Source organism: Peromyscus maniculatus, chromosome 1, assembly GCF_049852395.1.
Source record: "Peromyscus maniculatus bairdii isolate BWxNUB_F1_BW_parent chromosome 1, HU_Pman_BW_mat_3.1, whole genome shotgun sequence".
In the NCBI taxonomy this organism is placed as follows: domain Eukaryota; kingdom Metazoa; phylum Chordata; class Mammalia; order Rodentia; family Cricetidae; genus Peromyscus; species Peromyscus maniculatus.
The window spans coordinates 2,744,660-2,758,872 of NC_134852.1; the positions used below are offsets into that span (position 1 = coordinate 2,744,660).

The 14,213-nt window shown below is 36.3% G+C and overlaps 1 protein-coding gene across 1 annotated transcript in view; it reads left to right on the top strand.

Moving 5' to 3' along the window:
• Window positions 1–1,214: 1,214 nt before the first annotated feature.
• LOC102907724 (vomeronasal type-2 receptor 116-like) overlaps window positions 1,215–14,213 on the top strand; it is a 35,663-nt gene continuing 22,664 nt past the window's right edge. Inside the window, exon 1 of the mRNA XM_076548323.1 lies at window positions 1,215–1,429. Coding sequence (XP_076404438.1) covers window positions 1,215–1,429 — 215 coding nt within the window. The remainder of the gene's footprint in view (window positions 1,430–14,213) is intronic.

A 14,213-nucleotide genomic window follows, 5' to 3' on the forward strand; every position in this document is an offset into this window, starting at 1 on the left:
GACCGGAGGTAGGGTAGCAGGAAAATCTCCTGAAGACAGATTGTTAAGGGAGAGGAGGGCAGGAAGGATAGTGAACCTTCTGTGAACTAGCCCTGTAATATTGATTCATCACTATCAAGAAGCTATTATATACACAATGATTCACATTCTATGTTGTGCATAGTTTGCATTGTGGTCACCTTTATGTTAGCACACATCATGGCTACCATGTCACATACAGTAGAGTCACAGACTTAACTCATTCCTGTGCTTATGGAAAGAGGGTCCTTCTCCTGACAGCTTTGCTCAGTGTTTGGAGGGGTGAAAACCTAGATGAATTTCTAAGGTATTATATTTCTTAATGACACTATGTTCTCAGACTTAAATAATTAGATTTAAAATATTACATCTAATAATTAAACTTAAATCAATCCAGTGTTCTAGGATTAGGGAGTATTATGACAATATGTAGATTCAGTGGTTTATGGTGGATAAATGAATATAACATAAAGTCAAAGTTTAGATTCAATGAGGAAACTTGATTTTTACATTAAAATGAAGTGGATAATTTGGAAATCAATTCGGTAGAACCATTAGTTTAATCAGAAAGAGACACAAACTATATAGAGAGGGGCATGGACATAATACTGGTGTTCAGATTTATATCTGTGGGAAAGTATTCTGTGACTCAAGGATACCATGGAAAACAAAACTAGGATTGAGAGTCTCCAGTTCTACGGAGCATGGTGTCAGCTATTGTGTCCTGGTCAGATCGCCATAGGGCCCTTTTGACCCTTTCCTTTATTATTTACCATGGCATCAAATGCTGTAACAAGTTTGTATCACCATAAATGGCTTTCCCATGAGTCGTTTCTTGGAAAACACTTGTGGCAGAATCCACTAGGACAATTTCATGTTTTGGGACTGGTTCTCTATGGTCTTGGATGAAATCATACTGCTTGTGGCTGGAGAAGACCTTAAAAAATATTTCTATGCATGTTGTTTGTTATTCTGAAAGCAAGACCTCAGATTCAATGCCTGAGGGAAGTAATTAGTAGATAATTCCACAGGGGAGTGAAGATTCCTGTCAGAAAGAACTTAGAATGGTTCAAGAATAGCTCCAGTCACCAATAAAATTAGAGACACACACTTACACACATGAGCTATGTATATACGGGCTGGACGCTGTAGAGTCCACCTTATCATGCTCATGGGTGGGCAGATGTTTTGTGAATATGCTGTGCTCTTGGATTTTTACCTCTTGCTTTCTGCAGATTCCTATTCTTGTGTGCTCCTACAGAAGCAGCGAGTGCTTAGTCCGAATGAACTACCATTTAACTGGTGAAGGAAATGTGGTGATTGTTGGATTTTTCCCAGTTTTTGCTGTCTACCCACTCAACAAAACAACTGATTGGATAATGACTAAATTTAACAGAGATATTATGATTGAGTAAGTCTTTTATTCATTTATTCCTTTTCAGAGTTTGGCATTCATATGCCCTAGGGGAAGTACAGACTCAAACATTATTCCATCTCTATCCCATTAAGATATTTCCTAGTGACTCTTCTAGTATTTTCAAATTGAAAAATGAATTTGGGTTTTATTCTTTCTCTTTTCTGTTGCAGACATGGAATTTCCCCCATATTACCTGTCATGCCTATATCTCCTCAGTATTTTGCTGTCTGAAATGCTAGTTCTGCAAGAGAAAGATTATATAATAGAGGATTGATAGAATATTTGAAGGGATTCTAGAGGTCTAAACATGCTCCTGTGAGAAGGGATAATGTCACTACATTTAGTTGCTAGCAATTTCCTTGTGTGAGGCTGTAGTAACAAATATTGTCTCTGTTTTCTGAAGAGGGTTTCAGAGCAGGAATGTCAGAAGTAGACACTGGAACTTACTGTGTGCTATAGAAATGCCTTCATATTTCTCAGATCCTTCATCTGACTTCTAATATTTGTATTATTTGATAACTTATGATGTTCATCTGTTTGCTGCAAATATTATATATATATATATATATATATAAAATAATATATATTGTATTTGTTCCTTGTTAGGAATGTGTATCTGTGCATACACTGACTATTATTGGGCCTCTGAAAGATTTTTCTAGGCATTCTCAAGGATGCAAGATTAAGGCAAACTGTCAGACTAATCTGCTTGAGTAACTTCAGTACTGCTAAAAAGAAACCATCATGTATGTTAGGATTTGAAAGAAGTTAGGTATATTTTATCCCAGGCTGACATGTCTATATCTGGAGGTAACCATATAATAAGTTTCAGAAAATGAGAAGTGCAGCTTACACTCAAGTCTGAACCCAACAAAGACAACGTGGAAATACACACACACACACACACACACACACACACACACACACACACACACACACACACACACACACACATACAGGAATTAGGTTGGAGGCAATAGATGGAAACCCACCTAAAACAAATATAGGTCGGATGGATTGTGTCTATGTGACATTACAGTGACGCTGAAATATGGCTGTGGTGTAAGTCATCAATTCTGCAGTGGAAGGGAAAAATGTTCAAGTGTGAAATGTCACTGGACATAAGTGATATTGTGATAGGTTTAGTGTGAAATAGACTTATCAGAGGTAGCTGGGAAAATTTAAAAAAATTAATTTAGGTAAAATATTCTATGGAAAAGTCAACTAGCTCTAGGGCCCATTGCTTACTTCATGTAAGGTTACAGTGCTGTATGGTCTACCAGACAGTAGATCTTGCATGCTAGGAGGAAACTCTTCTGATTTACAGCAGGTGGTGTCCCTGTTCCTCCCTCTTCCTCCTCTTCTCCTCTGCTCTCCAATATCAGCAGCTCAGGCACCACTCTGCATCAGCCTGAGAATTCACCATACCTGCAAAGATCACACTTGTAATTACATGAGCTCTCTGTGGCTGTCTTGTCTAATATGTACAAGAATAGAGTGCTGTGTCAATGTGATTTGATATCTTATGAAGTCAGAAAGAAACCAAAATTAACCTATAAAACTATAAGCATTTAACATATTTGATTAGACAAAGCATTTTCAACCTACACTTTTCATAGAGAATGAGACACATGCAAGCATATGCACTTCAAGGCTCACAGCTGATTTCATGCATTTGATAAAATTTTTTACATAGCTGTGAGAAACTATGTGTGTAATTTGATAGAGGAATTATACTGTCATTCTCCAGTTAAATTTCCTCACTTTGGCTGAGTAAGAATATTTATCTTAATTACCATAACTACAAAACACCATAAGTCGTACAGCTAGCATTATTTTATATGACACTAATTTTGTGTAGTCTAATTTTCTAATTGGATTTTACTTTCTAGTAAAAATTAAGAAGATGGTAAATTAATATTTAATAGGTACTGAATAATGTCTAATAATTACAATATAAGTCTACCATCTGATTAAAGCAGATTAATCTACACAAGCACATGTTGATGTACACTAATAGAATCTTTATACACGGTGATTAATTTCCTTGCAAAGTAGTAATGACAGTTTCCCACTGTATTGGAGTGCTTTCCCTTAACACTAACTTAAAAACATGGCTGACTTAGAATGGTCAAGTTGCATTGTCTCAGTTATATGTGCTTTTATATGTGAATAACTTGAAATAATTTATATTAGAAGAATGAAATATTACATTTTAAATTTTTTCTATTTTACTGTGGATATTTTCAGTTTATAGTTTTTCCTAATTAAAAGACATAAATATCTGCTCACTGGTTATTTGAAAACATTTTTACAATGTAATGTTTATTTTAATATTTATATTATGTGAAACTGAAGGTGTAAAATAACACAAACTTTTAATTGTTCAAGTTATATTTATCAATTATCAAAACTATTTTTCAGAAATTGCATTTCCTGCTTTGCTCTAAACCTATTTTCATTAAGTTTTGGACTGTCATAGATATCAGTAATATTTATACATGTTCATTTATCACCATGACATTGGTATCTAGGGGGTAGACGATGATAATTCATCATATATAAATATGTGCAGTGATTACACTATGGAAATTAACATGTATTTCTTTTCAATTTCAGTCGTATTAATTGTCCATTTTATAACAAGCCGTGCACAATCAGAACCAAGCATCTTACTGGGTATCATGGTGGTGCATGCCAATAATCTGAGCACTTGTGAGGCACAGGCAGGTGAATCTATGTTTGCAAGGCAAGAATGGTCTACATAGAAATTCTGGAACATGCAAATATGTATAATGAGTACTCTTTTAGAAATATCTTTTCAGATTCACTTTATTAGTAGAACTGGTAAAACAATATATTTTGTAAATACCTTTTAGTGAAAAATTCATATGTAATAATATTTGGGGAAGGTATATACCCCACTTGAGTAGCCCACAGTGTCTTTGTGTCTTGGTTTCCAGGAGAACAAAATGCCAAGCTCTAAGCTGTGTGTCACAAAGAGATCGAGAACCATTGTCCCATTTAGTTTTGCATTGTTGTGTACATAGTGCAAATAAGATAAAGAGGTCCTTATTTAAATCATATGAACTCTGTATGTGTTTTTTTAAAAGCTTTTAAACTAATATATTTTGTATTAAAATTTTCTGCTCAAAATTTTGAGTCTCATATTCCATTGCTTGTTAGAAAATAAAAGGTTTCTGGGAGAGAATGCTGATATTTTGAGGATATTTTGAAAGTACTGTTTCATGTGGGTGGGTTTTTGAAGGCTGCTGTGTGTATAGTGGACAAACAGTACTTTCTGTAAACATATGTTCTATCTAGAGGTTTATAAGTCCACAGGCTGTGTAAAATGTAGAGTTAAAACTGACTTATGATGTCATTTAACATCAGAATTTCTCTATTTAATTTTTCTCATGTTACCTGTCTGTTTTTGAAAGTAGGGCATTGAAATGACCCACCATCTCTGTGCTGGGGTTGATCTGTGCTTTTAAATCTAAGACTGTTTCATCAGTGAAGTTGGGGACTCCTGTATTTGATGTGTATGTGATTAGCATTGTAATACCATTGTTGGATTTTTTTCTTTAATGAGTACAAAGAACACTTCACTGTCTCTTCTAAATAGGACAGTTATGTCTGCTTATATTTGTTGAGGTTTTTTTTTTCTTATTTTCTTGTTCGTACATCCTGACTGCAATTTTCCCTCCCTCACTCCTCCCAGTCCCCATCTTTCTTTTTCCCCCAGATCCACACCTCCTCCATTTTCCTTCAGAAAAGAGCAGGCCTCCCAGGCATATCAGCCCAAAAGGGCATAACAAGATACAAGAACACTAGGCACAAACTCTCATATCAAATCTGGTAGACACAACACAATAGAAGGGAAAGGTCCCAAGAGCAAATGAAAGAGTCAAAGACACCCACACTCCCACTGTTAGAGGTCCCCTAAAAACAGCCAGCTAACAACAATAGCATGCATGCAGAGGACCTAGCACAGACCTGTTTAGACTCTGTGATTGCTGCTTCAATCTCTGTGAGCCTTTATGAGCCCTGCTTAGTTGACTCTGTAGACCTTGTTCTCCTAGTGTTTTCGACCCCTTTGGCTCCTACAATTCTTCTTCCCCCTGTACTGTAGAGTTCTCCAAGCTCCCAGAGGAGGGATCCAATGAAATCTTCAATTTGGACTCGTTCTTTCTCTGCCTAATGTTTGGTTATGGGTCTCGGCATCTGCTCTCATCAGCTGCCAGCAAAGAACTCTCTAATGACAATTGGATTAGGCACCATTTATGAGTATAGCAAAATATCATTAAGAATCATTTTATTGATTTTTTTCTAGCCTAAGTCTCTTGGCTATCCAGCCTTCAGTTCCTAGTCATCTAGTCAGTGACAGGCATGGGCTTGTCTTGAGCCTCAAATTAGACAAGTAAGTAGTTGGCCAATCTCACAAATTCTGTGTCTCCACTGCCCCCACACATCTTGAAGGAAGGATAAATTATATGTCAAATTTTTTTTGGCTGGGCTGGTGTTCTAGTCCCACCACTGGAAGGCTTGCCTTGTTACAGAAGATGGATGGGTCAGGACCCATTTCTTCCATTTTTAGGAGTTCTTCCCTAGTGTCACCTTCATAAAATCTTAGGAACTTCTACTGGACTAGCTTTCCCACACAAAATGCAACCTAATTCCAGTCATCTCCAAATACTCTCTTCTTTTATGCCTCCCAGCAACCTGATCCCTCCTGTTTCAATGTCCACACCATGCTCCATCCCCACCTCCTGTCCATCCCAAAAAATCTATTCCCCTTCCCCTTCCCAGGGAGATCCATAGTCTCCAATAGAGCCATCCTTGTTACCTATCCTTTCTGGTTCTGTGAATAGTAGCATGATTACAATTTACTTAGTAACTACTATACACCTATAAGTGAGTACATATCATGTTTGCAGTTCTAGGTCCATGTTACATCAGAAAGGATTATTTTTTTCTGGTTGCATCCATTTGTCTGCAAATTTCATAATGTCATTTTTTTCTAACAGTTGAATAATACTCCACTGCATAAATATAACAATTTTTTTTATCCATTCTTCGGTTGAGGGAAATCTATATTGGTTGCAGTTTCTGGCTATTATGAATAAAGATCCTATGAATGTGGTTGAATGTGTGTATTTATGGTAGAATGAAGTATCATTTGGGTATAAGCACAAGAGTGGTATAACTGGGACATGAGATAGACCAATTTTGAATTTTCAGAGGAAATGCCATATGAATTTCAATAGTGTGTGTATGAATTTTCACTCCCACCAGCAATGGAGGACTGTTTCCCATACTCCAAACACTCACCAGCATAAGCTGTCACTTCTGTTATTGATCTTAGCCATTCTGACTGGTATAAGATGCAATTTCCAAGTAATTGTGATTATATTTCCCTGATGGCTAAGGATGTTGAACATTTCTTTAAGTGTTTCTCAGTCAATTTGGTTTCTCCTATTGAGAATTCTCTGTTTAGATTTGTACTTCATCTTTTCACTGGATTATTTGGTTTGTTGATGTCTAGTTTCTTCAGATCTTTATATATTTTGGATATTAACCCTCTATCTGAAGTAGAGTTGGTGAAAACTTTTCCAGAGTCTGTAGGATGAAATCTTTGCCTGTTCATGGTTTTCTTGGCATTACAGAAGCTTTTTGGTTCCATAAGGTCCCATTTATTAATTGTTGGTCTTAGTGCCAGGACTAACTATTGATGTGCTGTTCAGGTAGTCATCTCCTGTGCCAATGCATTCAAGGCTACACCTCTGTTCTGTTAGGTTCAATGTGTCTGGTTTTACTTTGAGGACTTTGATACACATGGACTTGAGTTTTATTCAGGGCAATAAATGTCAGTCAATTTGGATTCTTCTACATGCAGACATATAGTTAAACCAGCACCATGGAAAATTCTTTCTTTTTGCATTGTGTCTCTCTGGATTCTACATCAAAAATCAGGTGTCCAAAAGTGTGTGGATTTATGTCTGGCTCTTCAATTAGACTCCATTGATCATCCTATCTGTTTTTATTACAATACCATGCAGTTTTTATTACTACAGCTCATAGCACAGTTTGAAATCAGGGATAGTGTTACCTCTGGAAGTTCTTTTATTGTACAGGATTCCTTTTACTATCCTGGGTTTTTTGTTCTTTCATATAAAATCGAATATTATTCTTTAAATGTCTGTAAAAATTGTCTTGGAATTTTGATGGGGATTGTATTGAATCTGCAGATTGCTTTTGGTAAGATGGCCATTTTTTACTATTTTGAGCCTACCAATTCATGAGTGTGGGAGATATTTCTATCTTCTGATATCTTCTTAAATTTTTTCTTCAAAGACTTGAAGTTTTTATCATAGAAGTCTTTCAAATGCTTGGTTGCTAACTTGGAGTTACCCCAAGATATTATCTGTGAATATTTTGAAGGGTGTTATTTTCCTGGTTTCTTTCTCAATTTATAAGTCCTTGTAAATGGGAGGGCTACTAAATTTTTTAAATTCGTCTTGTATCCAGCCACATTGCTGAAGGGATTTATCAGGTGAAGGAGTTCTCTGGTAGAATTTTTGAGGTCACTTATGTATATTATCAGATCATTTTCAAACACTGATACATTGAATTCTGTATTTCCAATTTATATACATAATCTCATCCAGTTGTCCTATTGCTACAGCTAGAACTTCAAGTACTATATTGAATAGATATGGAGAAAGTAGAGAGCCTTTCTTTCTGATTTTAATGGAACCACTTTAAATTACTCTATTTAACTTGATATTGGCTATAGGCTTGTGATAATTTGACTTTACTATGCTGAGATGTGATCCTTATATCCTTACTCTCTCCAGCCTTCTTAGTTTTTAGTTACGTTTGCATGGAAGCTTTTTCCATCCTTTAACGATAATTTGGGGGCTATTATTAGTTGTGAATTGTGTTTCTATGAGACAGCAAAAATCTGGCTATTTTTTTCTGATTCAACCTCTTTTTCTTTTCTCATAATATTATTAGACCACAAATATTAAAAATTATTATTGAATGGTATATATTAATTCCTGGAATTTTGTTTGTGTTTTTAGATATTTTATTAGAGGGTTATTATTCAGACTTATTTTTCAGCAACAAGTTCTGGAGTTGTTTATTGTTCCCTCTGCCAACTTGAATAAGTTTATCCTTTGCTTCAGACCTAGCTTTTCCTTCATTTGCCTTTTGCAAAATGGGTTTAGTGGTCATAATTTTCTTCAACCACTTTTTATCATGAAAAGTTTACCTTTGTCTATTATTATGATTGATAGTTTGCTGGGTATAGTAGTCTGGGAGAGTGTTGGTGCTTTCCCATAGCTTGTAGAATATCAACCCAATCTACTCTGGTTTTCTAGTATCTCCTGAAAGAATCTGTTGCTTTTCTGATGGGTCCCTCTTTGAATACAACTTGATCATTCTCATTTGTAGCTTTCTATATTCTTTCTTGATTTGGAATATTAAATGTCACTATTGTTTTATAACAAGGGAAGTTTCTTTCGTGGAACTTGATCTTTGGAATTCTGCAAAATCAAATAGACTTAACATATATCTATAGAACATTCCAAACAAAAAATAAAGAATATGCATGCTTCTCTGCACCCCATTAAATTTTCTCTAAAATAGACTACATATTAGGATAAAAGTCTCTAATGTACAGGAAAATTTAAAGCACATCCTGCATGCTGTCAGTTGAAATGGACTAAATCAGAATATAAACAACAGAAAAGAAAGAACACAAATTCATGGATGCTAAGTTACATCAAACTGAACCATAACTGACTGAAGGAAGAAATCTAGAAGGACATTGACATTTCTAGAATTGAATGGAATTAAATCATAACATAGCAAATCCTGTGAAACACAAGGGCAGCTGTCACAAGAGAAAAGTTTATGGAACTGTGAATCTACGTAAAAAAGAAATGAAAAACTCAACAGAAAGAATGAATGAAGCCAATACTAAGATCAATAGCATGTTAGTCAAATCAACAAATGAAGAAAGAGAATTCAAATTAATAAAATTAAAGATGGAGGGGAGGGATTACAACAGACATTGAGGAAATTCAGATGATCGTAAGGATATGTTATAAAACACATATATTCCTCTAAATTTGAAAAAATTAAAGAAATAGATGAATTTCAAGATATAAAATGACCTACCAATGAAGTTACAAATGAAGTTAATAGTTCAAATAGACATATAACATACAGTGAAATTAAAATATTAATTAAAAATATCCCAATTTAAAATAAAATTTTGAAGTTTAGATGTAGATAGTGAACAATTCTAACAGGCCTTCAAAAAGAGCTATCATTAATATTTTTCAAACTATTACACAAAATAGAAAAAGAAAGAACATTTACTTTGGAAGATGTTATTACCCTGATTTCAAAAACATACAAACACCCTATTATAAAATGAAGAAAAATTAGAGAGCAACCATTTATGAACATAAAAACAAATAAAATGCTTGAAAACTGACCTGAGGAACACAAAAAAAAAATGATTATACACCATGATCATGTTGGCCTTATCCAATAGATGCAGGACTGGTTGAGCACTTCTAAATCAATGAATGTAACCCACCATTTAAACACACTGAATGGCAGGGAAAAAAATGAATCATCTGGTTAAATAGAGTAAGGCCTCTAACAAAAATCCAAGATCACTTCATGATGAAAGTCTAGGAGAAAATAGGTACAAATAGAATAAAGTCTGTTTTATTATCAAATGAGTTTAAGGTGTAATTCATCTCCTCTTCTACAGAACCCAGCAACATGAAAAAAATAATATTGCATTTATATCAATCACTTAAAGCATGTCAACAGGGAATGAACTTTGGCACACAAATCAAAGAACTATGTATAAAATACAAATCAAATGAAACAAAACGTCATGAATATTATATTTTCCTTGTGAAAAGTCATAATATTCTTCCATGTGTGTGGAAATTGGGTGGCTACAGAGTGCAAGTTATTTTCCTCACTAGTGACTCATATGAAATGAGAGAGAGAAGGAGTGACTCATAAGAAAATGAGAGAGAAGGAGCAAGAGAACAAGGAGAAGAGGACACTAGGGGCCAGCCACACAGCCACACAGCCAGTCACAGAGTAAGAGTGAAAGTAAGGTTTACAGAGGAGAGATTCAAGATGGCGGAGACAAGCAGACACAGGTAGGCCTGTGGCGGCGGCCCGCAGAGGTAGCCGGGTCCGGCGGCAGTGGCTGACAGGGACATTTAGGCCCCGTGGCAGCTGGTGGAGACATTCAGGCCCAGCGGCGGCCCACAGAGGTGGACAGGCCCTGCGGTGGAGATAAGCAGACGGAGGTGGACAGGACCAGCGGAGACATTTAGGCCCGGCGGCAGCCCACAGAAATAGACAGGCCACACAGCAGAGAAAGGTGGACGCAGGTCAGCTACTCGCAGAGGTGGAAGGGCCCAGTGGCAGCAGCCGACAGGGACATACAGGCCCAGAGGCAACTGGCAGAGACATACAGGCCCGGTGGCAGTTCGCAGAGGTGGATGGGCCCGGCAGCGGTGACAAGCAGAGGTAGGTAGGCCCGCAGTGGCAGCCGGCAGAGACATACAGGTCTGTTGGCCGCCTGACAGGGACATACAGGCCCAGCGGCAGAGACAAGTGGATGCAGGTGGGCCTGCAGTGGCAGGCCACAGGGGTGGACAGGCCCGGGGACAGAGAGGGGCAGACACAGCTTGGAACAGGGACGCCCCTAGCCCCAACACCTGGGGAAGAGGCTATCTCTGTGGGTCGGAACCAGGGCGAGTCTTTTTTTTTTCCCCCACAGGCAATTTATTTTGTTCTATTCATTCACAGTTAATACAGAAAATACTTGGAAAAATTTCCATATAATGTTTGACACAGAAATCATCAAATAGAAGTATACAATGTTGACAGGAGGCAGGACATTTATAATTTATAACCCCAAATGTATTTATAAATTAGAAATGGAAAGATCTACAAATGAAATTATGAAGGTTCACCAAAGTCATTTAATCTGTCAGTTTCTCATTCATTTTTATGTCTTAATAATATTCTATTGTATGAATAAGCCACATTTTATTTCTCTCCAGTATTTGATAGCTATTTGAGTTGTTTTAACTTTTTTACTATTAGCAACACACTGCTGTAAACCTTCATGTACATGTTTCATAGGTGCACATTTTCAGTAGTTTGAAGATATATTCCTAAGGGTAGAATTATTGAGTAACAGAGTAACAAGTAACATATAAAGGTAAACCCATCAGAATAACACCAGACTACTCAATAGAGACTATGAAAGCTAGAAGATCATGGACAAATCTCATGCAGACACTAAGAGACCACGGATGCCAACCCAGACTATTATACCCAGCAAAACTCTTAATCACCATAGGTGGAATAAACAAAATATTCCAGGATAAAACCAAATTTAATCAATACCTCTCTACAAACCCAGGCCTACAGAAAGCACTAGAAGGGAAAATTCAACCCAAAGAAGCTCAACACATCCATGAAAAATCAAGCAATAGATAATCCCACACCAACATACACCACAAAAGGACAACACAACACAACCACAAAAAATAACAGGAATTAACAATCACTGGTCATTAATATCCATCAATATCAATAGTCTCAACTCACCTATACCTGGAGATCTCTGAGCAGGCTTCAGATTTTGGCAGTTGATGAAAGATACGACAAGCATTAATGTGTGGGTGAAAAGCTTGGTGAAATTCTGAGTGAAGTTTTAGTTAAAGTTGGTTGAACTTGGGATTGACTGGGAGGCCAAAGATTTAAAAAGCAGAAGATTCTCTCAAGACACAAGTTGTGTGATAATAGTGTGTTTTGTGTGTGTGAATGACAATTTGTAAATGTTGAATTCTAGGCTTGACAATCATTGTCAGTGCAGATCAAGCTGATGTTGAGAAAGATGCATCACAAGCACAGGCTGGAGGCTGGGGGCTAGATGGTTTTGAGGAAGAGGTCTTGGTGGACTCTTTCATGGAGCAAAGGGAAGCAATGCCTTCTGGGAAATGAGCTAAGTTTTAATCTAGTCTTTAAGATTAGAAGTCGAAAACAAAAATATTAAGGAAAGGAAAACCTAATTGATCTTTGAAGTATTGTTATGTGGAATTGAGTGGGACTTTTGAGGCTTTTCTTCCAGAGAACAGGGACTTGGTTGTCAGGCCTATGTTAGGCCTAAACCTTGGTGCCATGTAATTGTACTTAAATCATTTCAATGGAAAGTGTCTTAGTGATTGGAACTTCTAGTGCAGTTTGGAGTTCTTCCATTTGAAAAATGTGATATTTGATTGGGATTGTTTGAATTTTGTTTTCTAGTCCCTCCCCATCACCACCCTCATAGTCTGAAGGCAGATTTTTCTTTCGATAAAGGAACAAAAAAAGTGAACATCTTGTTTGTAAATGGGTATCTAGTAACTAGTGGTAAACTTGAAATGGTAGAATTCTTTAAAGCCTAATTCTAGGTAGTCTTAAGAAAATGTATCTTAATTATTTTTGAACCTGTATTCACCTTGTTTTTTTCAAATATCTCAAGTTATATTTTCTTTTTCAGAGCTGCTTCTTATTTGGGGCTATTTTTTTTAATTGAGGCGTAATTCATAAAAGGGTATATTGTTTTGATGAGACTCTCTACAACTGTGGCTGGATGTCTTTCTTTAGTCTTCCAAGAAGGACCATTTTACTTTTTTAGAGTTACTTTTTTAAGTCATGAGATCAACAACTTGGACTACTATGCATGCAAGTGCTAATGCAAATTAAAGCCCAAGTTGACCTCCAGCAGCAGTTCATTCTATGTTGACAGTGAGAAAACACTTTGCCTGTTAGGATACAGTTACTCGTGGACTGAAATGCTGAAGAAACCCCTCCCCCTATTTTGTTTTTTGCAAAAATCAAGGTATATTCTAGGGTTTCCTGGTTGACCTCAACAGATAAACTGAGATGATAGTTTTAGTTCAGAATTGATCTGAATGTAGATTTACAGTCTACATGTACAGCTGGCTAAGTGAGATCGCTTTCACAGTTCTGCATGTATCCCATCGGCTCCCCATTAGTCACTGAACTCTTAAAACTGGTATTGTAACCTTATCACAATGTTTTGCGCCAATTTTATAGACTTTACAGTGCAATATGTGTTCCTTTTCTGAGGCAAACCAAAGGTATATTTCTCAAGGTTCTGCTTCTATCAGCAGCGTTGATGGAGGATTTTTTATACATTTGTAATAGATAGAAATAAACCAGAAAAAAATAGAAGAAAAAAAAGTGGTGGAGGAAAAGGTGAACACTGCAAGAATACTCAAAAGGGCTGAGAGTTGCAAACGCCAAGAATGGCTTTGCATAGTAAATGGAATAGAACAGCTCTGAACTATAGCTTACTTTTCCTGGTTTGTTCTGACAGAATGATTGAATGCTTTTGTACAAAAATCAGAGGCTTAAAAACAAGGATTTGGTGAGATTGTAAAATGGTGTGCCACTTTGGCAAAACAGTTTGGTGGTTGGTCAAAATGCAAAACATTGCATACTTCTATTTGATGATTTCTGTGTCAAACATTATATGGAAATGTTTCCAAGTATTTTCTGTATTAATTGTGAATGAATAGAACAAAATAAATTGCCTGTGATGGAAAAATAAATAAATAAATAAATAAATAAATAAATAATAAATAAATAAATAGAAAATGAGTAGATATATCATAAGGTAACATGATTGCAGTGCAATATAAGAATTGAG